Source organism: Engystomops pustulosus, chromosome 1 (genome assembly GCF_040894005.1).
Source record: "Engystomops pustulosus chromosome 1, aEngPut4.maternal, whole genome shotgun sequence".
In the NCBI taxonomy this organism is placed as follows: Eukaryota; Metazoa; Chordata; class Amphibia; order Anura; family Leptodactylidae; genus Engystomops; species Engystomops pustulosus.
In genome coordinates this window covers 111431531-111459400 of record NC_092411.1, presented here as the reverse complement: position 1 = coordinate 111459400, position 27870 = coordinate 111431531, and the positions used below count along the sequence as shown (strand labels likewise).

The window sequence follows — 27870 nt, the reverse complement described above, 5'->3', positions numbered from 1 at the left end:
CGGTGTGGTCTTCTGCTGCTGTAGCCCATCTGCCTCAAAGTTCGACGTACTGTGCGTTCAGAGATGAGATGCTCTTCTGCCTACCTTGGTTGTAACGGGTGGCGATTTGAGTCACTGTTGCCTTTCTATCAGCTCGAACCAGTCTGCCCATTTTCCTCTGACCCCTGGCATCAACAACACATTTCCGCCCACAGAACTGCCGCTCACTGGATGTTTTTTCTTTTTCGGACCATTCTCTGTAAACCCTAGAGATGGTTGTGCGTGAAAATCCCAGTAGATTAGCAGTTTCTGAAATACTCAGACCAGCCCTTCTTGTACCAACAACCATGCCACGTTCAAAGGCACTCAAATCACCTTTCTTCCCCATACTGATGCTCGGTTTGAACTGCAGGAGATTGTCTTGACCATGTCTACATGCCTAAATGCACTGAGTTGCCGCCATGCGATTGGCTGATTAGAAATTAAGTGCTAACGAGCAGTTGGACAGGTGTACCTAATAAAATGGCCGGTGAGTGTATATACTCATACATATATACACACATATATATACACACACACACATACATAATATATATATATATATATATATATATATATATATATATATATATATCTTTATATACCTGCAAGTAAATTATCACATTGTCATTTAGGTACTTCAGAATAAACTAAAAGCCAAATCTAACCTAAAGGATAAAAACTGACAAAAAACTGACTACATAAGTTACTAATACCATCCATATGTCCTCCGCTTCACCCTGTCTGTACATGGAAAATTATAGAAAGAAAGCAAATTTACCAGCACTTGTTGCTTTGATCCTAGATCCAAACTTCAGCAAGCGGATAAAGATTTCTTTGTTGGAGTGATTCACCATGCGCAAATAAATACTTTTTGTAGTCTTGATTTTAACCAGGCACTTCACCATCATGACTGATATTCTCTTAGCTGTGCCATGCAATGGTCTGTATCAGTAGTTAGGAAGAATAGCTGTGATGTACCTGAGCCAGAATAGTTTATAGCAAGCTACAGAATAGGAAGGTCACATAGACAAAGCCTAGGGATTTAAATGGGAGGATAAAATGATCCACCATTCTAAGAATAAACACTGTGGAACTCAACACTTTATCCTTTCTCACTATCTACAGTATATATGGTTACAGGTAGTCTAATCAATTAATGGAGTGGAATGTGATTACCCATAGAGTGACATAAATAAACACTAAATTGTGCTTTTACTGTTTTATGGTTAGTTTTACAGTGTAGATTAAACAAACATGTTGTAGCTACCTTAACCAATAACAATTTCTACATTTATTATTGGTCATAATTGTGCATTGCTGACTGTGGTAAGTACATTAAAAGGGCTTCCCTAGCAGGATTATCAGCTAAAAGAAAAAGCAACCAGTAACTTCTCATGCATCCATTTACTCAGTAAAGTAATAAACAAAGTTAGGCTATATTTACACGACCGTATGGGGGACTTACATACGCCGTATATATACAACCCCCACCGACGGTAATGGGCACACAACGTCGTACGGGAGCGGTACGGTCCTATCTTTCTCCAGAATACGGTGCCGTGCACCATATTTCACTATGGAAAGGGGCGGGGGTGAGCAGCCCCCTCCTCCTCTCCCTGGCGCCAACGTGTGCCTGCCATGCTATGGTATGGCGGGCACACATCGTGTGAATGTAGCCTTAAAGGGACTGAGTACTCATCAGTTTCTGCCTGCACAGCATGTAAACACATCTTTGTAGAATGACTTTATGAGTTTATGTATTAAATTATACCATTTAGGACCTATTAAGGGGCATGGTATGTATGCCAGTTTTCTGGCGTACAACCCATGAAAAAGTCACCTCCTATGCCACCTCTGCGCCAAGTGGGTGGTAAATGGGAAGGTAGGGGCATGGAACTACATTGCCCATGCCAGTTTAAAGAGCAATTCTACATCGGACAGGAGCCTATTAGTTTATATGGCACAACATGTGCGACAGGGAACACCAAGACAGCTTGTAGTAGCTTTTGGCTTAGCCTAGATACTTTAAACAGAAAGCTACCTATCTTATAGGAAGGGAAAAGACTCAAGCCCCATTGGGAAAGTCAGGATTACAGGGCCAACCAGCTTCCTACTCGCAGTGATAAAATGGGGTTTCAGTAACTCATTCCAGGCTGCCATTAAAATCTAACTACAATCTAACTGGACTGTACAAGAACCTGTAACTTATAATTTAAAAAGTCATTGTTGCACCGCCTCCTTCTTGTTTCCCTGTTGTCTGGTCCATCTGCACCTAATTATCATCAAGAGTTATCTTACTGGAAAGCATTATCAGGGGTTGGCCCTGGGCAACTATGGGTCCACATCGCTGACCACCATAAAAATCCATGCAGCAACTCTAAAACCTCTACAGTGGCCCCCAGAAGAGAGAGAGATTACAAGGAAGCACCATAGAGTAGGCTGTTCCTGTGGAAGCCCTCAATTCCATCTGAGACTGTGAAAAGTTAGTGTTTAAGGTGTGGCCCAGCCATCCCACAGGTAACAGAACCACTTTCACCCTGCAATTCTCTGTATCCCCACACCTCAGAGCTTATCACTTTACACACAGTGAAGGGAAGCCTAAACACCTACAGACTTTATTATTACTGTCAGCATCATTCTCTCCTCTGTCCCTCCCACTCTCTTCAACACCCTGGCACATAACCTTAGATGACATCAACCTGGTCACATGACAATAAGTTTCCAATAATATAACAGACCTCTTGCTCAATGCATCACACAGGATTATGTCCTAGCAGTGAGACCTGTCAATCAGGAACAAGGAGGTTGGGCAATGCAGGGAGGCAGGGCAATGCAATTAAAAATGCAGAACTCACTTGATGATTGAACTCACATCAGGTGATTTGCATATAAGTTTACAAGCTGAATTTTGTGACATTGCAGCCATGGAAAGGAACCATTTAGGGATAAGGGTAATGCTTTCTAATCTATTATACATTATATTTATTAAGGTGGGTTAATTTAAATGGCAGGTTAAGTTTTGTTTGGTGTTGACATTTTGGAAATAAATTTACAGTTTCAATTTGAATCCTGTTGTCTATGAAACCTTTGTTATTGCCGACCCTACCATATGAGATGAACCATGACAATATATAGAAGTTGTTACAGATGCAGTAATACCTAACTTGTCATGCTAGATTATTTTAGCTTTTTAAGAACCAGGATCTGTCAGGTTGTGGATGTTTTTTCTATTACTGAATTTACTATATGGGATTAATATTTTAAGAATGTGGATCTTCACATACTGGATACCCGATGTGTTTTTTTAAATATGTGTTTTATGAAAAATCAGGGCATTTGAATTTTTATACTTAATCATTTATTTTTAAACTTTCTTTTTCTACCCCTCAAAAAGAGCGTGAGCATGTGATTGTTTAATTGTTTGTACCATCTACTGTAAAATGTAATATATGTAATATTGCTTTCACGTCAATAAAAGAATGCCTTTGCTAAAAGAAGAGTTTTGAATAGACAAGTCTAAGCCCAGATTGGATTCCATGTGATAATCTGTTGGTAATGCCTTATTCACATCAAAGTGAAAAACTGCAGTGTGTGTGGACTGTTTATGTAACATAAACAGTCCAGGGTAGATCAGATAGAAGTGGGCTCCAATGGAGCATTGAATAGAATAGTGAAGTCAAGTTCTACTAAAGGCCTGATCTCATATTCTTATACAGTGCTATTAAATGACTCTATTAAGAATATTCCATTAAAATGTCGGGAACATTGGAATAGAGAGGTGGGCCCTATTGAAGAGGAGCAGTGGACTGAAGCTTTGGAATTGGTGCCAACCCTCTCGCCTAGTGAAGCACCCAGGATGTCTCATTTATTTCTTTTACACCGAACATATAGGTCACCCCAAATACTATTTCGTATAGGAGCTAGGCCTAATTCAGAATGCCCAAGATGTGGAACTGAAGAGGCAGATATACTCCACATGATGTGGGGATGTAGGGAACTGGAATCCTTCTGGAAATCTGTATTAGAATTGACGCATAAAGTCTTCTTTGTAACAATTGAGGAAAGTCCCCTAGCATGTCTATTGGGAGTACTGAAGATAGACAACCTGACAGACCCTAATAACATTGCAATACAAAGATCCTTATATCAAGCTAGAAAAGTTATAGCTGCTCATTGGATCAGGCCTAGGCCACCGGACAAGAAAGAGTTTATAGACCGTTTGAATGCAATAATACTACTGGAATATAGTACGTATGTGAAGAGGAATGGGGTCTCCAAATTTGAAAATATTTGGGGCAAGTGGCTAGTTACACCTGGTTTACCATCAAGCTCCCTTATAAGACTAAGAACTAGTTTAGAATATCAATTATCGTTGGCAAAATAAGTAAAGATAGGTTTAGGTCTTCTTTAATATGTGAATAACTGACTGGTCTTAGTAAAGCTGGCTTGCAAGGGTGGGTGGGAGGAGTTAGGAAGGGAAGGAGGGAGTATGCTACCAATAATAAGCGTATTTGATAAAATGTAAATTCTGTATGAGAAGAAGGATACAACTGTAATTCTCTTGTAATGTTTTTATGAGTATAATTTGAGTTTGTATTATTGTATAAAACCAGAGCTTATTGTAATGATATGTACATACTCCACTCCAGGTTGTACTTGTTGGGTGTGTTGTTATATAAAAAAATGTTCAATAAAAATATCTGATTAAAAAAAAACATAACGCAATACTTTTTTCTGTAACTATTCACACCAGCCATTTTTATACCTGTTCCAATTAAAAGCAGAGTGTGTCCTAGTATGAGCTATTTTTCATTGATCACAAATGGACTAAAGTTTATAAGGATCAAGGGGGAAAAACTGTTTCCAAAAGGATGTAACCCAACGGTGAAAAACTAAAGATAGCTAAGAATAGCCTTTTAGGTTAGGTGAGTTTAGATAGCTATGGCATGAATCTCTGGGAACCATGGTCAAGGAGGCCAACCCCTCCCCTAATGTTCACATTACAATCTGTCACTAAATGCAGAGCACTAGGAAATAATAGATCAGTCCTTGATTTCTGGTTTGCCGGATTATAGACAAAAAGTATACAATATTAACAATAAAATGACACACATAGTAAACACATAGTAGAATTTAGATTGCCTCAGGGACATAATGCAGGTTTAGAGCATTGCACACAAACACAAGGCAGAAAAAGTGGGTAGAGGGTAGATTTTGCAAGCAGGATTTAGAAAGATCAGGTAGCTGAACAGGTAGGTATAATGATAATAAAACTCATAACTTGTTTTATAGCGGGTTTACAGCAGTAGTAAGTTCAAGCCATAGGCCAAGGTAGATAATACAAATAATAAAACCTAAACTCACTTAATTATTTCCTAGTCTGGGAAGGTCCTTTGCTCACGTGCAGGCTTTCTCTGGGAGGCTCGGAAGAAAAGTTGAAATGTCAGGTGCAGTTTTCTGCGTTCCCTTGGATTGTCTAGTGTACTAAAGACACATCTAATATGCAACTAATTTCTCTATAACCACACAGAAAGCTTAAAAAAGATGACAGCAAAAAAAAAATTCATAAAAAAATGTAAAAATACAACTTTCACACGCTGTGTCTTGGGTTTAAATGACATAAAAATTGTCTGAGATGCAGGCTGTACTTCTTTACGCTATTTAGAACAGAAGATCTAATGGAACCTGCTAAATGCAGAAAATTGTTTATATGGACAAATATCATTAGCAAAATTATTTTTTCCTCTGGACAACCCATTCAAAAAGAGCCTTTGAAACATTCTGTACTAGGTATGTATGTTCATTCTTTATGAAAGGCATATATACCGCATCAGATTTTAGAATCATGTCTTTTAGCTAACCTCAATTGCAAAGAAAACATTACAGGTGGTCCCCTACTGAAGAACACCCGACTTACAGACAACCCCTAGTTACAAACGGCTCTCTGGATGTTGGTAATTTACTGTATTGTAGCCTTCGGCTACTATAAACAGTTATAACAGTTATCAAAGGTGTCTGTAATTAAACTTTATTGTTAATCCTGCTTCTTATGGCAACCGAACATTTTCGCACTACATTGGCTTGTAAAAGTTTCATAGATTGCCCCTTAGTGGATTAACATTTTCAGTTTTGATGGCAAGACTGTTTTGCTATGCCATCTCTGCCAGATTTCTTCTCCTCCTTTTTTTAAAGGGAACCGGTCACAAAGTGCGATTTTTATCAGGGAACAGGTTGCTAAAGACAAAGTGCTGAAAATTTCAAATGACAACTTCCATCTGCTATGTAATTTATTCACTGCCCTCTGGTCTCTCCTGGCTCCTGCCCCTCTACCACATTCTCTCTCGGAGAGAGAGGGCGAGCAGTGAGCTGACACGTCATCAGGTCGGGCACTCTGGTGGCAGGTTACTTATAAGCTTCTTCGGGGTGGAAAGTGTGGCAGGTATAAGATGGGTGGGGGCGTGAACACCCCAGCTCAGAGTATGTACTATATACTATACTACTTTTTTTTTTTAAAAAATAAATCTTTACTGTTTTTTACACTTTACAAATACTTATCATTACCACATATAAATTTCTTTAAAAAGACATCTAAAAAGGATCATACAATACTCAAGGATGCAGGACTATAAATTACAGTGAAGAGGGCGTTCTAGGGGCAATTTCAGGACTTTTAAAGGTCCTTCAAAGGTCCAGAAATCACAGATTGAAAGCAGGCAGAATGGACGCATCCTCCATTCTCCAAGAAGCTTTATTCTAGGACCATATCTATAATGAGGGGCTATTATATTCATATAGCCCAATGACATCCACACTACTCCTTATTATACTTTATATGACTACTGACAAGACCAGGGCTGGGTCTAAACGCCTCTTATCACAGTCACTTTATGTGTTAATTCTTGGAATTTTTTCCAGTTCTTATTCAAAAATAAATATTTTACTGTGGGGGTTTGCTTAATGGAGCTGAAGAAATCTGAGGAAATATTCTGCAGCAAGTCATTGCTGGGGTTAGTCACTGTGAAGTTCTGGACCCAATGGAGAAGATCATCGCCTGTGGGTTGCTAAAAGCCATTTCTGCCTGTGTCTGATCAGTCCTGCAGTCATGCACTTTTAAGGGGTCAAAACTAAATTTAACATATACTTCCATTATGTCCAAGAAAATTTTTATGAACTATTAATCAATTATTTGAAGAGCCTACTGTTACTGCAAATAGCTGGGGAACCCCTGTATCTAGTCAGCCAGTCCCCTGGATATAGCCAGCCAGTCCCCTTTATACTGCTAGTCAGCCCCTGTATACTGCCAGCCAGTCCGCTGTATATAGCCAGCCAGCCCCCAGAATATAACCAGCCCCTATATATGGCTATATACAAAGGCTGGCTATATACAGATGGATGTATATAGCCAGTCCCCTGTATATAACCAGTCAGCACCTGTATATAGCCAGCTAGTCCCCTGTATATAGCCAGCCAGCCTCCAGAATATAGCTAGCCAGCCCCCAGAATACAGCTAGCCAGTATATAGCCACACAGTACGCTGTAAATAGCCAGCCCCCTGTAAATAGCCAGTGAGCCCCCTGCCCAGCATCTAAAAATAATAAACTCTGTACTCACCTTTCTGATGCCCCCAACCCACCGCAGGTCCACTACTTTCTACTAGAGTGATCGGTCTTTGCGCACTGGCGGTGCACAGACTATGACATCAGCTGCTTGCCAACATCATAGTCTGTGCGCTACTAGCGAGCACGGACTTGGCGCTGCCGGCGGAAAGGGAATAAGGAAGAGATCCTATAGGGGGCGTCGGAAAGGTAAGTACAGAGTTTATTTTTTTTTTTTTTAAATTGTACAAAAATTGTGCAGAAAAACTCAGCTTATACTCAAGTATATACGGTACATCCCTGAATTATATATTCATGGATTATTAGTTAGGTATTTCAGCTATCTTTACCAACTTTAGAAATAAATACCAGTACAGGGTAAAATGAACCATTATACAAAGTCTTACACCTCTTGTGTCACCCCTTCTTCAAAGACTGTGAGCTCTTATGAGGAGGGCCCTCACTTCTATGGTTTCATTTGATTATGTTTTTGCTTTGTAATGTCTTATTTTATTTGTATATGTCCCCCGTGATTTGTAAAGCGCTACGGAATATGATTGTGCTGTACAAAGATTATTATTTATATATTATAAGGGTAAATTAGACTGCTTTGTATGAAGTAGTCCTGTCACTTTGCAATGTAGCCACCAGAGGGCCTTTGTGTACAACACACATAGTCTGCTCATCCCAATAATAATTCTGGGTCATACAGTCAGGGTATACCATTAGCGTTGTCCGACAAACTTCCCAGGACTAAAACAACACTTGATATGAGCTGCGCCCACTCTCTAGGGTAGTAAGTTGTGGATTGCCCAAGCTTTCAAATTTTACATTGCAAAGATAAAAAGCAGCACCAAACTATGGTTAACATGCTTGAGATTTAAAAGAGCAAATAGAATAGCTTGAACTGCACTTTTGTAGCATTTGGATAGTATGAGTTCTAATTCCATCCTCTTTGCTGCTACTATATATTGCTACAGTAAGGCCCCTTCCACACGAGTGCTGCCTGGATCGCCCGGCCCGAACGCTGCAAACCAGAACTGAACAGACATGCTGAGTTCAGTTCCAGTTTGCAGCGTTCAGGCCAGGAGATCCAGGCAGCACTTGTTGCTAGTGTGATGCGAGTTCTACGCATCATACTCGGAAGTTTGGAAGGGACTAACTTAGAGCAATGTTGATCAATGGTTAAAAGCCAATAGAAGGCCACAGAAAAACTTGCCACAAAAAAAATGTTAAAATATTTAAGAAGGAATAACAACTGATGTGTCCAGAAAATGAAATGGCATATAAATGGCCCATATTATACACAAGCCATCAACAGGACTTTTGTTACCTGTGATGCCAAGCAAAACATCTGCAAAGCCAAACATTGCCATACTATTGCAATACAATGCATGTGTAAAACATCTTGTATCTTTTGAGGCCAGGGACTAACTAGTCTTTATTTTCATGGAATCTATTACTCAAAACCTACATATGAGAGGAATGAGGAACTAATCTCCTGTGTACAATCTCAATCTCCTTTGTTTGACCCAGGTGGCCTAAGCAATGACATTGTAGGTGACGCTAGGGTCATAGAGAGTAGGCCAGAATCCTGGTAGAGAAGAATGTGGAGGTGAAGAGGAGGCTGCAGGGAGTGCAGTTAGGTGAGTATTCTTTTATTTTATCCTGTGCTGTATTTATGAAGGGGGTATGTGCTGGGCTACCAATAAACTGGAGGCATGTGCTGGCCTACTTATATACTGGGAAGGGGTGTGCTGGCCTACCTATATACTGGTGAGGTGCTGGCCTACCTATATACTGGTGACATGTGCTGGCCTACCAATATGAGCATGTGCTGGGAATATCTATATACTGGGAGAATGTGATTGGCTACAGATACCCTGTACATATATATGTGTGTGTTTGCAGGGATATATATGTGGTATATACATTCCAGGTATATATTTATATGTGTGGTATTTTCACTGGAGGGACATATTTTTCTATTTGTTCTATATTAACCTATAGTTGGCCTAATTATAGATGTTCCTGTAGTAGTTGGCCTCTTCTGACGTATTCTTGCTACAATTTAGGGGATTTAGGGGATGCCGCAATTTGGCTAGTCTTCCAAAATGACTTGTAGGTGCTGTGGGTGCTGTACTTGTCGGTGCTGTCTTTGCCCGATTCACCTGTTACTATGAATGGGTCCATGAATAAAAGTAGACCCCACAGAAAATAATGGAAACCTCCAATGCAGATTTGGACTGAGCCTAAGATGTTTTGTTTTGTTAGGCTGTTATACAATGGGAATACATCACCTCTTGAATGCGGGAGGAGGAGTGAACGTCAATGTTCTGAGTGTTTCCCCAGAGACTGTCCTTACATGTTGTATCCTCAGCAAAGGAGAACAGGGGCGTAACTACAGCGGTAGCAGCCATAGCAGCTGCTATGGGGCCCACAGTGTAAGGGGGCCCTGGTATCTGACGTGACACATTAAAGAATGGAGGATGTGCTCCATTACCGTATTTTTCGGCCTATAAGGTGCACCGGACTATAAGGCGCACCTCTAATAAATGCCTGCTAAGACATCTAGGTTCATATATAAGGCACACTGGAGTATAAGGCGCAGGATCAAATGCAGTACCTAAAAATGACCAGCAGGTGGCAGACCTGTACACAGTTCAAGCCAGCTACACTTCCCGAGAAACTTGTCTTCAGCGTGTCAGAGAGCTCCGATCTCAGAGGTATGGGCTGCTGGGGGTTAATGCAGGGTGATGCAGCAGGGGTTAAGCTGTCTCCCTCTGCCCCTTCTCCTACCCTCCTCAGCCAGGGTGTTATTCCTGTGGGGTTCCCTGTGGCTCCTTCTCTTTCCCCTGTTACAGGGCTGTCAGGTATGGGGGATTGTTTACTGATGATGATGATGATTGCCTCGTGGTCGGCACTATGGCAGCTCCGGTCTCTCCGTGCTAGGGGAGGGCAGGATGGGCACAATGTTAGTTGTGGTGCCAGGGCACTTCAGGAACTAGGGGCCCTGTATTCTGTGTGGGAAAGTGCAGGAAATTTCGGGGGATGGAGCTATTAAATACTGGTAAATGTACAGTACATCTTGTCTGTAGTACATTTCTGTATAAGTTCATATATAAGGTGCACTGGCCTATAAGGCGCACCTTTGATTTCTGAGAAAATTAAAGGATTTTTGGTGGGCCTTATAGGCCGAAAAATACGGTATATACATATTATTCTGCACATTGAGCAGCATATTTTTCAGTGCATAAATGTGTGTATGTATGTAAGAGTGTATAAATGTGTGAGCATACAAATATGTATATTTTCTGAGGGTGCAGGGGGCCCCATTCAGACATCTGCTATGGGGCCCTGCCTCTCCAAGTTACGCCCCTGAAGGAGAACTACTGCATCCACCACCCACAGAGTTCATCGGACCCTGCTAAACATATGCGTCACTCAGCAGGAGGCAGCAGGATGGAAAGAATACTTTTTACAAAAATGTTGCCTCTGTTGGCCATTGTAAGGCAATGTGAACACTGAGTTTATACACCCGGAGCTTTCCCAGCCTATAAGCAGAGCGTATACAAAAGGTGAGGTGCAAACTTAGCCTATCTTATGTGTAAAAAGTATTTCCAAAATAGAATAGCATTGCTAGATATTCTTCATTTAAAGTCCTCTATATGCAGAATTACCTGTATACGTACGACATTGATAAAAAGCAGTGCTACAATTATATCTTTTAACAGGGTGGTTTAAAGTTTATAAAAAAATGACTGCTTTCATCTGTTATAGCAGCTCTTCATCATTTACTTTATTGGAGCTAATCTGCAATGCTATGAACAGACAGGAGTGGCGCAGTCTTATTCTGTAATCATATCAAAGTGTTTGATGATTACACCAAAAACACCATTTCTTGCAGCAGACATACCCCTTTTGGTAGACCCGTTACAAAAGTGTCTAAAAACTGAAAACTTTTGATAAATGTGGTGCAAGATGTTTTAGATAAATTGCGACTGAATTCTGTAAATTATTTGATAAATCTGGTTTATATGAGTTTTTGTAGATTTTCTTGGTACAGATTTTTCTTCATCAGATGACAGATTAAAAAGTGTCTGCTCCCAGATGTATATATGATGTTTAAGATGCTTTATATGCTTCATCTTTGCATCTTTTTGCATTTACAGTGGCATTCATTATCTTGCTCTGTACAATATTGTAGAATTACTAAGCTTTCAAATACAGTCATGTGAACGTCGCTTATTTCATCAGACATTGTATGACGATGTTGCCCTTTTTCCTATATATGAATCTGCTCAGAACCTTCTGCTCTATAACATACTGCCTGCAATTTATACAGCATTTACCTTTTATTTAGAGACTGGTAGATCTAAAATAAGGATACTGGGATGTATCTATTGGTGCAGATGGAACAAGGAAATTGCAAACTTGACAGTCACTCGCAATAAACTTAGCATAACTTGTACATAATTTATTATTGAACTGAACGTTTTGCTTGCTGGAAGCAAAGCAAATAAGAAAGGAAAATAACAAACATGCAAACTAACTAAGCCCAAAGCAGAAAAAGTACACTGAATAAAACCAAAAAATGCACTGTACTCACTTTCCTCTTGTGGAGACTCCACTTCTTCCTCCTCCTCCTCCTCCTCACTTGGAGATGGAATGAGGGGCTGAAGTGGTTCCATGTTAATGATAAGCTGTTTGTTTAAGGAATAGGAGCTGCGACTGTGAGGTATCAGAGATCTAAACAGAAAAAAACAATGGTGATTTTCCTTCAATAAAACTAAAACTCCAAATACTTTAAAGTGCAATGTTTATTTAGATGCATAGCATTAAGCCTATAAATGCAACTATTGGTAGCTTTCCTGCAATACATAGATACAATACTGTTGTCAGGTGTCAATGTGGACAGAAATATCTACTTATGCATATCTATTCATACAATAGGTCCTTAATAATTATCAGATTGGTGGTGGTCTGACATCCAACATCACCACAATTCAGCTTTGCTTATGATCAGAAAATGGAACGGAAACCAGGCAACTGCACTCACAATGTAGTGGCTAAACGGAATGAATTGTTGGACCCCCACCAATGTGATATGGACATATCTGACTGCTGGGACACACACTTATCAAGAGAATGGAATGATTCTGGGAATTGTGGTCCCGTCTTCACTAATTGATGGCGCATTGAGTTGAGCATATGTCCCGCGCATTCTCCAGATCGCAAGGGGTTTATTAATGTAATCAGTGGGGATCCCAGTGGTTGGAACCTCACAGATCATTTACTGAACATTCAGACTTGGTACAACCCCTTTAACTACTGGATGTATAGAACAGGAAAATCTATTCAGCAGAAGTTTTAAATGTAAAGACACCTCAGTGATTACTTTTTACGGAGAACTTAGGAACTGTTAGATCTAGCAGTACACATAAGACCCTAAGTACTATATATTACCTGTGAACTTCTGGTGGTTCTCTCTGAATTTTTGAGCTTGCCTCTACAACTTCTTTTGCAACTTTCCCACTAAATTTAGGCAAAAGTAACAGTTAATACACTCCATAAATAATAAAAAAATGTTAATAGTATATTCAGTAATGGTTGAATGCACTGTCCATTCAAGCTGGAATAAACTGAGCTGAAAATTAAACTAGAAGAGTTTTATATAATCCAGTGGAATCAAAGAACATGCATGTCATATGCAGTAACCAGAGATGTCAAATTCTCCATATTCCAAATTCTTATATGAAAGTATAGGTCACCAAAGTTTCTGTGTTGTTCAGGTCCTGTATCTTCTCAATGGGGCCCAACATCACCATCATGTGGCTGGAAGAGGAGAAATGGTGAAGGTGGGTTCAATGGAGAAGATACAGGACCTGAACACCTACAATCTGATGACATGTCACCTGCTGTCACTGGTTGTAATCAGTGGAAATTTTTCCTGTGTTTTCTGTAGATACAGTATTTTTCGGACTATAAGGCGCACCGGATTATAAGACGCACCATTACTAAATGCCTGCTAAAACGTCTAGGTTCATATATAAGGTGCGTACCGGATTATAAGGCGCACCTGATTATAAGGATGAATGACCAGCAGGGGGCAGACCTGTGCACAGTTCCAGGCAGCTGTTGTCTGTAAGTATGCCCTATATATAAGGCGCACTGGACTATAAGGCGCACCTGATTATAAGGATGAATGACCAGCAGGTGGCAGACCTGTGCATAGTTAATGGCAGATGTTGTCTGTAAGTATGCCTTATATATAAGGCACACTGGACTATAAGGCGCATCTTTGATTTCTGAGAAAATCAAAGGATTTTTTGTGTGCCTTATAGTCTGAAAAATATGGTACAAGGTCTCTGGTGCATACATCTGGTGTATATGTAGGGGTCTGGCCGTAACTTAGAACATGCTATATATGCACTAGAAACCTACAGTTCTGAAAACTCCAAGGAAATATATGGCAAAGCTGATCCTGTAATTTTTTATGGCTTTGTCTAAAACAAGCACAAGACATGAGGCAGGGAACAATTTTTACTCTATTAACAATATTTAATGACAACACCTGACATTTAGCCATCTAGTGCTCAGAATACCCTTTGCAATTAAACAAAAAATAAATAGGCATCAACATATTTAGCAATGTAAATGCAGGCAGACATTGATAATGATTATACTTTTGATAACTACCGTAAAGGAATATAAACATGGCTGTTAAGTGAGGATAAATAAACTTATAACACGTTAAATGTTTATATGTAAGGACCAGGAGATAGAAAGCTGATTGTTTAGTCATCATACATAATAAATATGATGAAATTATGCAACTTACCAATAACGATACCGACTCCCCTTAAAAAATATATTGCTACTAGTCACTGCTTTTACTTGACTTGATTTTGCATACCTAAAAACATAGAGAAATCATATCTGTAACCACAAATGCAGATACTGATAACACATGTATATTGTGATAATTTTGTCTGCAATGACAACACAGTATTGAAAATAAAAAATGATTTACACCAAAATGATAAAATATGCATATATCACTAAAGTTCAAGTTAGACCGCCAGCCAAAATTTCCTATAAAATCAGTTTATTTATCTATCAATCTATCATAAATAATAAACCAGTTCAAAAAAACTACAATTTTGCAAACAACTTACAACCAATATAGCTGTACTTTTTAAAAAATGGCTGTAGATGGCCAAGAATACCAATACCAAAAAAATTGGCCAAGAATACCAATACCAGTCCGTGTCTCCCCCTCCTGTGCTTCGCCCTACACCTTGTTGGACCTTTCTCTTTAAATTTATACTCACTCCTACGGGGACATAAGATGGTAATGCCAACTTGGGCTCCTTTTCAGGCACTTTATTGCTTTGTGCATACTACATGTCCCTGTTTTAGTATATATAACAGATTTTCTACTTTGGCTTTCATTCCACAGGAGGGCTTTATGGGCTTTGCCCTGAGAATTTTTCACAGATACCCTGTGTGGTTTTAGGGGTGTTTGATGGTTTTCATATATGATTACAAATGAAGTTATTGATTTTTTTTACACATATTTGGGTCTGGTTATACGCATCTATCTGTTTCTTATTGTTTTGATAGAGCTTTCAGAACACCAGTAAGGACTCACTTGTAGAAGGCCTGGTTTTCCACTCCACATTTCCACAAATGTTTACAGGCTGCTGGAGTTGAGGTATGATACGTTAAAACAGTTTTTTTCTAGATGGAAATAAGAAGAAAAGAGAGATTGAACTGTCAATAATAAATGCAGTCTTTGGATTTCACAGGATTGATCAACCATCCTGCTGTTGTTTTATAGTTATCAGAAAAATCACATAGAATATATTACCTTTACATATTTTATCATACTAAATGCAATCTACCATTGGAAAACTTCTTTTCTAAGCAGTTCCCAATGCCTACTGCCTATTGTGCAGTAGCTGCATCTGTTTTTGGCTTTGGCTTACGCCCTTCTCACTTCTGCAGTGTTTTGAATGTAACTCTATGTTGGGCTCTAGTTCCCTTTCAGTTCCGGTGCAGTCTAGCCTCGTTGGCTTCGCCCACCTGCTTAGTTTATTCGAGGAGTCTTCTAACGCAGTCTCCTTTCAAGTCCGACGTGACATTTTGCTTACGGAGGTGTGGCATATTTAGACTCCACCTCTTTTACTTGTTTTTAACCAATCACATTGTTTTATACTTGTGGTTTTGTTTCTTATGACGCAGTGAATTTGCTTGGCGGCCCATTTAAAACAGGTAGGAATGCCATGGCTAGGCAAGATGAAGCGCTAGGACAGCGCAAAACGACTCGGCCCTCTCACTCCCTCAGGCCCTGTGGTCTTTTCTCTGGCAGTTTTTGCACGTATTTTAAGAATATGAAATAAAGAAAATGACGTTTTAAAGTCCTCAATGGCGATATTTTCTATTCTATTACTTCTTGATACGAAGAATGCATCTATGGCTGATTTTTGCAAATATGTTTTATTGCTTTCGCTAAGCATTTGCATTACAATATAACTGTGTGATTTAATTTACCTTGCACCCTGACAGAATTCTCTGTTTAGTCCCAGGGGTTGGCTTTGGTTTGGCTGTATTTCAAAAAACTACATGTGACTAGTCTGTGCTGCAGACTCTTCGGCTCTCAGCCCCCACCTTTGTGCTCCTGTACAGCTCCTCCCTCACCCACTGATGTCAGCTCACCAGGCTATAAGCTCTGTGAAGGAGCAGGAGGGAGGAGCTGTATAGGAGCACAAAGGCGGGGGCCAAGAGCTGATGAGTCTGCAGCAGAGACAAGTCACATGTTTTCTGAAATACATCCAAACCAAAGCCAACCCCAGGGACTAAACAGAGGATTTTGTCAGGGTGCAAGGTAAGTTATAACACACAATTTTGTAATGTAAATGCTTACAAAAGCTATATTTGCAATACAGCTGTAATGGGCTTCTGCAGCCTGTCTATCGTGGTAATGAGGTCCCTGGTGACAGGTTCCCTTCAAGTTAAGTGAATTCATCTATATAATAAATTAACATTTTGATCTATAAGCAGCTTAGCAATAAGATACATAATGATAAAATAAAACAGCTGGTTTCATGTAGCATTCCTACCTCCTTTTGCATTACAACATGAAATGTTTTCCCATCAAACTTCATTTTGCAGATATCTGGCCTGTAAAACATACAAAGGTATTGTGAGAAACACATGATTTGGAAGACCATTATTATAGTGTTCTATATTTAATAGGTATACGTCTGTTTTCTAAAAGTAATATATGTTCTATATGTCATTTATTTGATGTATATAATGAACATTATATCCATCATACAAAACTATACCAATGTGGTTCTGTTCTTCCAAGATAAAGCTAAGCATTGTAGTGTCAGCAGCTTACTGATTCAATTCTTGTGCATGTGCAGAACTCTACTGATCTGCTACCAATGCGCTTGGCGTGCCTTCTAAACGCTAATGCTAAAGCATGTCCCCAGTCACAATTACTTTACTGCAGCATCCACAATTACTTTACTGCAGTCTTAGCAGCCTGGGCAGTCAAAGACATTCTTGCCCATGCTTCTGCATGACCCAGGGTACACGCAGCATCTGAGGCAATAGGCTCCTTTTGTAAGGCATTGGCACTCTGCAACTGGGATTGAGAAATAACAGCCTTGATCATATATTAAAATATATTTAAAAAATTAATAAAATACAAAATAATACACACAATTAGCATACATAATGAACTAACTATTCTAAGTTAAAGTACTGTCATATGACTTATCCAATGTAGTGAGAACTGTAAAAAAATAAATTTAACAGAAAAAGCTATTTTGCCGGTACACATCCAAGCAAAAGTTCCAAAAGTACAGATGTATTTTCCCCTCTTTTCTATTAAATAAAAATTTTCCATAAAGTAAAAATGTTATTGTATTTTGCACAGATTGAAAAAAATTAAAAAAGAATATGAATTTGGTGTTGCAACATTCATACAACCAAATAATACATTTGCCATAGTTTTTAAGTGTAACCCTGTACATGTTAAGGTCATCTATGTGCTGCAGCATCTAAATAATTTTACTCCCTTTGACACCTATCAGCAAATAGCAGCGATCATGGGATGCTGACAAAAACTGAATGAAAAATGTGTTTTGTCATTGAGGCCTTAAACAGTCCTGATAGTAAGGGGTTAAAATGATGCAGACTTGCCAGGCCAACCATGCCCACTATAAAATACTGAAGTTTGTGACGTAACCATACAAAAAGTCAGAAAATGTGTGCACAGTTGGGCCAAAATTGTTACAAATGCCATGTTTTGTAAATGCACACATTTTTTAAAGCCACATTTCTGAAGTGAGGTTATGATAAATGTACCCAAAAGATTGTAAATAAAGGAATACTCCAGAGCGAAAGCGGCTTCTTACTGCTGTTCTTCACTGTGGTTCAGAGAGTAGTCCTGAGTAGGGAACATCACTCCCATCAGTCCAAAATAAATCTACTTACCATTGTATTAAATGTATTCTCTTATTACCCTGGAAAACGACAAACCCGGCAGCAGTATACCCAAGAAATGTTGTGGTTCCTGTTGAATCCTAAGAGAAAATATAGGAAAATAGACAATTCGTTTTTAGAAAGAAAAGCTAGACAAAAAGGTCTGGTTAACCAATTAAAGCTTAGGACACCTCTGACATGTAAAAAATTATTTTTACATACGGTATGTTCATAATTATGCTGCAAAAGTTGCTCTGAGTTTATACATGTAATCCCATTCCTTCATTCATTTTCATGAATTCTGTCATTCAATTTGCAACCTGCTCTTTATTTTAGGCTTTGCTTATGTAAACATGTTCCTCCTAGTAAAACATGTTTAACATTTGTTTCCACAATAAAGCTGCATTTACGTACTATGTGTTATGAACTTGCATAGTTTCAATCTTACATATCTTACCCATTGTGCTGATTGACAAGTGCTTTAGGAGATCAGTGTCTTACACAAGACATGAAGGCCAAATTCGACCCACCACTTCATTTTATGAAGAACAGTGTCCGCAATTTTGCATAAGAGAGAATGTTGCTGCCATGCTGAATGTTACTAGTTTAATTCAAAGACTGCTCTTTGAAAGGAAACTTAAGGCTGATGTAGCCCATGGTGAAACAGAGTTTGACACTCCACCTTCAAACTAACTAAACCGTACAGCATGTGTTGTCTACCATTACTAATATTAACATGCTTTACCTCCTTAAAGTTATGATCTGCCATGTACAACTTTTTGCTAGTTTAACATTGACAATCTGAGACTGTCTGCAGAGGTGTGTTGTAGGATCTATGTCAAAAGCAGCAGTATAGCCAACCATGTACAGGACTCTATAGTAACAAAATGGTAGGTCGTTTTTACCTAGAATGGTTACAAGGCAGCCATATTGTATAGATCAATAAATAAAACTCAGTGTAAAAGTGATCATTTCCTTTAAGGCATTCTTTCTGTTGAGTAAGGCTTAAAAAACAAAGTTGAATTGAGAACCACCCAACTTTAATGATCCTCCTACATATCTACAGAGAAGTTTTACAACATCACATTACTATAATTAACTCATCTAGAACAAAGTTTACTCTCTCCAGATCCTCCTTCTATAAATTGCTCTACTGAGCATTATACCTCATAATTAACTGACTATTTCATCCCATCTGTGTTCATGTGTTTAAGGCAGTTGTTACTAAAATAACTTGAAGCTATAAAATCATATGTTTACTTGGAGTAAGAGGTAGGTTAAAGTTGTATTTTTGCGACAGTGGTTGCATTTGAAAGACATAGTATTTTCCAGTGTACAGTTTGATAGCAACTCAAACAGTTCATCACTATTTAAGCCTGTAAGTGTCAGGCTATTGTTCCATCAGTCAAGCACTTATTGTATGAGAGCAGTTTTTAAAAGCTGCCAATGAACAGCTGTCATACCTTGCATGGATGAGGATCGACACCATAGGTTTCCAGGGAATGTGCTTTCAACAGCAATTTAAATTCTGCAACAGCTGGACTCTGACCTCTGAAACAGTACAAGAGGAGCAAGACTAGGGTCATTACATCTTCATGTTTAGCAAAACAAGTGAGGAATTCACATTTTCTTAGTTTTTTCGGACCTTAAGAGAGGAGGAGTCTCACTAGGTCACGCAAAGCAAAATCTTAGCAGGTCAGTGGCTGTGAAATCATTAGTGCCCATGGTGATTTATAGTACAGGCAAAGTGGATATGATGTAACACATCCCATTCACATTCTGCATAATAATCCTGCTTGGCAAAATGACTGCATTGTGGTTCTAGAATCCGCAATTGCAGTGGATTTATGTGAAGATTTCAATGTTTGAAAACTCTGAAATTCTGCAGTCAAGCAACCCCCAAATATTTACAGTGTAACTATTATTTTTAACAAATTTTAACAAAATTGCATAAATCAATAGTGCAGATTATAATAGGAAACATTGTAATATACTTAAGTAAATAAATACGTCTAGTGTCTTCCCTACCCTTCTTCCTTTTTTTAGCAGTTTGTGTAGATCAATTTTCTGTCCTGTACTCCACTGACCACTCAGTTATAAAGGAAACTTTTTCTAATGACTTAACTCTTTACAGATAGCCCATGAATAGTCTAATCTAGTCAGTGTAGAGTTGAATCATCAAGAGAAATATACTCAAGTTATGGAAAGAGTTAATTATCCTGCTTATACATGTGAAGTGAACACAGACCACAGAAGGCTTTCCGATAAACTGCTCACAACAAGAGAAAAATATAATGCACGTAAAGTGGATTTACCTAATGAAGTATATTGCAAAGTCTATTACTGTCCTCTACATTCTTAATTTCTAATATAAAAAAATCTTAAAAATTTTATTTACTCTAATCCCTAAAGAGCCAAAAACAAAATAGTTGCTGTATTGTAGCATTCCATGCACTATTTCTCACCAGTTGTTATTCCCACTGTATTTATTTCTATATATCACATTGGGATGGTGCTTAGTAATAGTGTAAGTCCACCTCTGGTGACAGAGTTTCTATACTTGAGTCAATAGAGATCTATAAGGCAGATTTATCAAGTGTCTCAAAGTAAGACAGTAGTTAAAAACTATTTAGTCATACTTTGCACCTCGTATTAATTGGTGCAAAAAAAAAAAAAAAAGCACCAAAAAATGTAGGCCACACTACTTTTTACACCAAGCACATGCCCCTTTGGGCAGACCAATCACAAAAGTTTCTAAAAACTCATTGAAACCTTTTGACAAATGTGGTGCAATGTGGTTTTTGGTGCAAATAACAACATAATTCTGTCTTAAACAAATCGATTAATCTGCCCATATGTGTCACCCAATGCATGGACCTGAATGATGGACTGATACCTCTAAACTACGCATTCCTCCCTACTTTTGGAGGGGCAAAAGACATATTTTGCCCTGCTGCTTACTCCACCCCCACAAAGTATAATTCCCCCATTAGTGCTCCCAATTTCCCGCACATACTGTGATCCTCCAGCTCCCTGTCACATTGTGGTCCCCCCATCATACATTTTGGTCTTTACCAGCAGCCCCCCATCATACAGTGCCCTAGCCTTTGCAGCTCCCCTTCATACTGTACCCACTTCCAGCAGATCCCCTCCACACTGTGGACCCCTCTCCTCCTTGTTACTGCTTAGTAATAATAATAATAAACACCCCCCTGTTCCCCTTTAGCCACTCTCTTCCTATCCTGCTGTGTGTAGCACTGAAGCCAGTAGGCAGGATGACATCATATGTTTGCACCTGCCTCTGCTCCACAAAGATGTCTTTCTGTATTATCACTGCAATCAACTCTATTGGCTTCCAGAGGACACTTTAAATTTGATGTCCTAGGACATACCTCATGCCCTCCCCCCTCCCCGGGACAGTGGTAAGGAGCATGAAATCGGTACTGTCCCACTGAATCTGGAATGGTATGATTAAAGTGTATCCGTCATTCTGAGCAAAAAACCTAAAATACATAATTCTGCTGGAGGTGTCCTTGGGAATCATTCCTCAAAGTATTTTGCCTCTCAGTCCTCATTTAGTGCCTCTTTTGGCCCATAGCAACCAGCTCTTAAAAAAACTACAATAAGCAAGAAGGAGCAAGCGTGCACTGCTGACCAATGACACCATATCTATCTATCTCATATCTATCTATCTATCTCATATCTGTATAAATATCTATATATCTATTATCTATCTCATATCTTTCTCATATATATCTATCTCCTATATATCTATCATCTATTCATATATATCCATATATGTATATTCTATCTATCTATGTATATTATATCTATATCCTATCTCTCTCTCTATCTATGTATCTACCTATCTAAGAAAAACTTCAGCACAGCATGTGAGGGCACAGCTTAAAGACATGGAGAGTCTCTCCTGCCATTTCCTTCTGTGGAGTGTGAGGTGATGGGGGATTGTGATGGATCTGCAGTTTATGTCTGTGTGGATTATTTGCTTATATACAAATGTAGGGAAAGCTGAGGGAGAGATAAGATAAGATAATCCTTTATTAGTCCCACAGTGGGGAAATTCACAGCATTGCAGCAGCAGAGAGGGTACAGAGAGTGAAGCACAAACTATGACAACAATAATATTAGGGATAAATGAACAAAAAGAAAAAGGGGATAAAAAGACAAAAAAAGAGACAAGCAATAATCGGCAGTTTGATGTTTTGTCTGTGGATGGGACTTGCAGGGACTGGTTAGGTGGGGGGCGCAGGTTACTTCTGTTTGGGCCTTGTTTGTTGAACAGCCTGATGGCAGCGGGGAGGAATGACTTACGATAACGCTCCCTTTCACATTTGGGGTGAAGCAGTCGGTCACTGAATGTGCTCCCCAATGCCACCACAGTCTCATGCAAGGGATGGGATCTATTCTCCAGAATAGACTTCAACTTACACAGTGTCCTCCTCTCAGCTTCCACCTGCACTGTGTCAAGAGGACCCCCCCAGGACAGAACTGGCTTTCCTAATCAGTTTGTCCAGTCTGCTCCTCTCCCTAGCTAAGATGCTGCTTCCCCAACAGACTACACCAAAGAAGATGGCTGGTGCCACTACAGAGTTGAAGAAGGTCTTAAGAATAAGCGTAGGTGTTTGGTTCCTACATTAGTTAGGGCTCCTGGAAGCACATGACTCAGTGTTGGAGCACTGAGCCATGAGGTAAACAGATAAGCGCAGGGAGAGAGAGGGGGGTGTCTTACTCCGTAGTCAGCTCCTCAATGAAGTTGGAATGTGCCTAGCAACAGCAATCTAAGGAGTCACTAACAACAGGGGGAAGTCTGCAGAATACAAGAGGAATATTCGGGTAACTAATCCAATTGCAAAAGGGCTTAAAATTGCCTGCCCTACAACATTAAAGTTTTTTGAAATGACGGTTACACTTTAAATAAGGATCTCACAGCTTATCTTCCATGCCCTTACCCTCATAATGTGGAGAATATAGATAAATTCTGTAATCAGAACCTCCAGCTTGCAGACATGGTTTTATCTCTGGGTGATCATGTGGAGAAGTGAGGCATCATGAAATTGACAGCAAACCAGAAGAGAAGAAAGAGTAAATGGGAAAATCAGGTACTTTTTAAGCAGAAAAGAAGAGGCTGCCCTGCACAAAGTACAGTAAGGATAAAGGAAGTACAAAGTATAATCTACAGTCATATGGGAGTGCAGGTATGTGTGTCCATTGGAGGTCCTCTAAACGGGTATTACAGTTCAAAACTAACTTGCATATTATTCCCCAGGGATCACTGCCATTAAGGTGTCCTACACTAGGAAGGCCAGAACAAGAGCTCACAAAGTACAGCAAATATCAAGTTGTCAAGTTTTATAAGGTTTTTAGTTTTGTATTGTTGAGTCCAATGTGTTCTTTCTTTAAGTTCTTAGCGAGTAGGGAACTAACTTCAGCAGCCATATGTATTTCTGATGAGCAATGTAATCTTAGGCAGTAACTAAATACCTGAGTTCACTTTTATGAACTTCAACTATTTTTCTCTCCAGTTTTTGTGACTGTTTAGGAAATATCTTGAAATCACAAATGTAATTGTCAGGATGTTCATCAGGATCATAATCTCCAATTTCCGCTGCAAAGGAAAAAGTTGCGTTAGTCCACATGATAGAACTGTGAGCTATTTCTAAAAATAAAATATTTGTGTCAGATTTAAGAATAATGACTATAATAAAAATATACATGTTTACGCGAAAGCTATGCCTTGTTCCATTTTTCCGCAATCATTATTAGATATATTTTGGCCCTGAAATGGGGCTATGAAAGGCAAGCACAACACCTTCTGTCAGAGGATTTTTGGATAATCCATAGCAATATGCCCCGTAAAAAAAAAACATTACTGAAGTAAAAGTGCATTTTTGAATGGCAACCTACTCAGTTACCTTCAGTTATACACCTGGCAGTAACATATGATTAGCACAGTTACCTTGAACAATACAAGCACCAAGGTAGGCAGCATCAGCAAATGAACATAACAGACGTCCATGAAATATGTCTCTCTTTATTTGAAGGTACAAGAGATACCTGTAAAAAGAAACACACTTTGTAATGTTGTATGTATTTTAGACATCAAGGAGAATACTAAATGCGATAGACCATAACTTTGTTTACAGAAAGCATAATCTACTTAACATTTGCAAGGCAACATTTACGCTTGCATGATGATTCCTCCTTTATTAAAAACAAATATGTCTATTTAAAGGAAAAGTACCATCAAAATCAAGCATGATAAACCACTTACTTATAGATGCAGCCACTGTCACAGTGGTAACCTTATCTTATATTTGTCATCCATGTTCTTGTTCCTTCTAAAATCAACTTTTTTAATTATGTTAATAATTGATCAAATATTATTTTTTCATTAACAAAGTTTTCTGAAACTGGAGTTGAAACAGTGGTCTAATTTATTGCGCTCATGATGTGTAACTTCAGCTGGAATTATAGCAGCTATGAATAACTGGGTAACTTGTCAGTTTGAGTTCTGAATGCTTCTGCTGCCAAGAGTAGACTCCATAAGACAATTCTAATCCAGTTCAAACTGTAAATGGGATTTATGCTGCACTATACCCGATGTTGGGTTGTGCGCCACATTTAACATGCAAAGTCCGACAGAAGTGCACCAACCGCCCCATGTTAAAGGTGCACCAAAAAAAATGGTACTCTCTGTTGGAGCAGTGCAGGGAGCTCCCTGCAGATCTCTCAGATCCCCATAAAATCAGAGTTCTAAACTTGACTGGTATGTATGGATCTATAGAGCAAGTCGAGAGGCATGGCCCATGTGAATAGGCTGACATCACAGGTCCTTTACCCTCTTAACATTAGCAAACTGTACCCACTGCACATATCAGACCACATAAAAAATCACAGCATGCCTGCATGGACTTCGACTCCTCTCCATGCACGCTGCTGTGATTTTATATGATATAATATGCTCTGATTTCATGAGATATATGCTTGGTGTACAGTTTACTAGTGTCAGGAGGCTAAATGACCTGTAATGATGTCACCCTGCTCACATTCAGAGAAAGCATGGGGATGAGCTGCTGGATTCACCCCAAGGAGGCCACACCCACCACTACAGATATCCTTGGATACCAGGTAAAATTATAAAGTTGAATATATGGGAATCTGATGGGATCAGTTTTAAGCTAAAATAATGGCGTCAGTTAGTTACTAGGGCTCTATGGGAACCTGCCACTAGCTGTATTTGTGAAAAATGTGGTGACAGGTTCCCTTTAATACATGATTTAAGCATTTGAAAAAGATTGTTACAGAAATGGTTCTCTTAACATCCACTGAAGGTCTATAATGTCAGCTATGCATTTATGCATTAGTAAAACAGATACCTCCATTCACAATGGATATATTTTGTTGCAGAAACTTATGCAACAGATAAATGGCTCCCCTTATCTAGTTTTGAAGGAAGTATTTGAATGTGCTTCAGGAATTTGACTTTGACTTCAACTCCAAAACCACACCATAAATTAAGCATCTCCAGCTTGTCCTGTTCATTGAAGGGCCAATCGGCATGACAAAGGGTGAGCCTTGGATTTCTACAAATGCTCAGCCTTGGATTTCTACTGCGGGTTCTACATAAGAAATATATATATATAATTTTGTCTCGTTTTACAAATTTGTCAGTTCCGTCTCTGTACTTTCCCTGTTGATAGTAACACCCAACTTTATAAAATCCCTCAGAAAAAGAGCAAAATGTCAAACCATTAACATAAACCTTAATAAAATAGTTTACTGAAAATCCTGTCATTCGGAGACAGTTTCAGCACTAAAGGAGAATTAGGAACACTTGCCATAATATCTATTCAGCAGAATGTTTCACTGGGTGTTTTTCCAGCTCAATACAAAATAACATTTTGACAGGCACCCCAGTGCCCTCAGTGTGAAATGAATGTACAAAGTAGAAGTGTGATGAGCAGGTGGCTGACAAATAGCACCATTAACTTCTACACTCAGCAGTTATAAATTGCTTTCCATGTTTCAAAACAAAAAAAAAACAAAAGATAAAAGGGTTGTCTCTTTATACTTCTATTGACAGCTTTAATACTGTTACCTTGGGTTACTACATAAAGTTCCAGAATTTCAATAGTTTCTTATTCTGATGAGATCATTAACCTAAATCCTTCCTGGACTATTGGAGGCTGCCACCAGAGGTTACCAACAGGGGCAGAACTACTGCTGTAGCAGCTGTGGAGCCCACAGGGTCAATATATAGTATAGAATACTATATATTGTATAGAGGGCAAGGCATGGTCACTATACATGGCTTAGGGGTGCAGTGTTGTTATCCAGTTGTCATTAAACTCTTGTTTAGCTGCATGGACTGGACCAATGCCCTCTGGTCTATTGGCCAGTTTAATTTTTTTTTAATTGTTTGAAAATGGTTCTGAATTAAATAAATTCTTTTTGGTGAAAAACAAATTCATGCCAGATGATAGAGTTGTTGGGTAAGGCTTTTCCAGTAAACTATTACATTTATTGGATCCTGCAGGTTTTCATTTTAGATTATTAAAGCTAAATATCCTTTCATGCTATATTTTCTAGCAAACATCTCTTTCATTTACTGCATGTGTTATATCATCAGTATAAATCTAAAACAAGAGCAACTCGGGTTTACTGATCATGAAGTGATACTTTCAGTTGTGGGTTCAACTCATTCCAAAGATATACTGCTATATGGTATATTAATGATGTATATAATACAACCAGGTTAACTCACGACATTCCAATTTTATGGTTCTTTCCTTTGGTTTCCTAAATTCTTACCTCTATTTAGGATTCTACCAAAACCCATAAGGCCACACATTGAGCTTTAATTGTTAGCCGGCAAAACACAAGTTTGGAAGTTACTCCTCCCTGATGCGCTTGTATTTCTTGTCAAAACATAACTTAAGTGTAATTTGTTAACACAGCCTAAGGCCTCATGCACACAAACAGATGCTCACCCGGGGTGTAGCTTGGGCGAGCATCTAGTTGGGAGCAGGAGGGTGGAGGGGTGAGCACTCCTCACACCTCCCCTCTCCATAGAAAGTTTAGAGGCCGTGCTATAATACAGAAATATATAGGACTTGCCCTATATTTTTCCGTGCATGGTTATGGTGTGGTGAGACAGCATGTGCTCACCGCTTCATTACAGGGTGCTGTAGACATCTATGTGGGACCGTGATCCAGCCACAATCTGTGCTGCCAGATCACAGCCCCCATTTTGTTCATGTGTATGAGGCCTAAGATCATGACAGTGCTGTTCTCTATTAGACTGTTTAAGAGTCATTGTTAATTACATCTTGCCTTACAAAATTAAGCTACAGGGGAGGCCTGACTCTAAACATGAAAATTCATAGTGAACTGAATACTTCTTAAAGCGCTAAAGATGCCTCTGCAATATTTTGGAACTGTGAGACATCAGTGTAACAATTCTAGATGGCTTCCATGCAATTAACATCCAGCTTAACTGGCAGAAACCTGATGGAATAGATTGTAGGAAGATTGTACAAAATTACAAAAATGAAGGTAAACTTTGATGTTCAGCCAACAAGAGCAGGATAAGTATATAGTCAGTATGGTCTAATGATGTAGTGTGTAAGCTGAGAAGAAGCATTAATGATAGAACTTCTCACAGGACCTTGGCTGTGCTTTGAAGCTCATGCCTGGTAGATTCTCATACATTTTATATGGCCAACACTTATAG

The 27870-nt window shown here is 39.0% G+C and overlaps 1 protein-coding gene across 2 annotated transcripts in view; it reads right to left on the bottom strand.

The window, feature by feature from the left end:
* The window catches only part of FRMD3 (FERM domain containing 3), a 94369-nt gene that overhangs the window by 5760 nt on the left and 60739 nt on the right, over positions 1–27870 (bottom strand). Inside the window, exons 5-13 of one of the 2 annotated variants that reach the window (XM_072150883.1) lie at positions 24094–24191; positions 23619–23742; positions 19580–19667; positions 18129–18217; positions 16742–16802; positions 15271–15359; positions 14458–14532; positions 13083–13151; positions 12226–12365 (exon numbers count right to left, since the gene is read on the bottom strand). In XM_072150883.1, the coding sequence (XP_072006984.1) occupies positions 12226–12365; positions 13083–13151; positions 14458–14532; positions 15271–15359; positions 16742–16802; positions 18129–18217; positions 19580–19667; positions 23619–23742; positions 24094–24191 (833 nt within the window). Of the gene's footprint in view, positions 1–799; positions 1504–12225; positions 12366–13082; positions 13152–14457; positions 14533–15270; positions 15360–16741; positions 16803–18128; positions 18218–19579; positions 19668–23618; positions 23743–24093; positions 24192–27870 lie in introns of those variants that run through there. The other variant, XM_072150884.1, reaches the window with a different exon arrangement.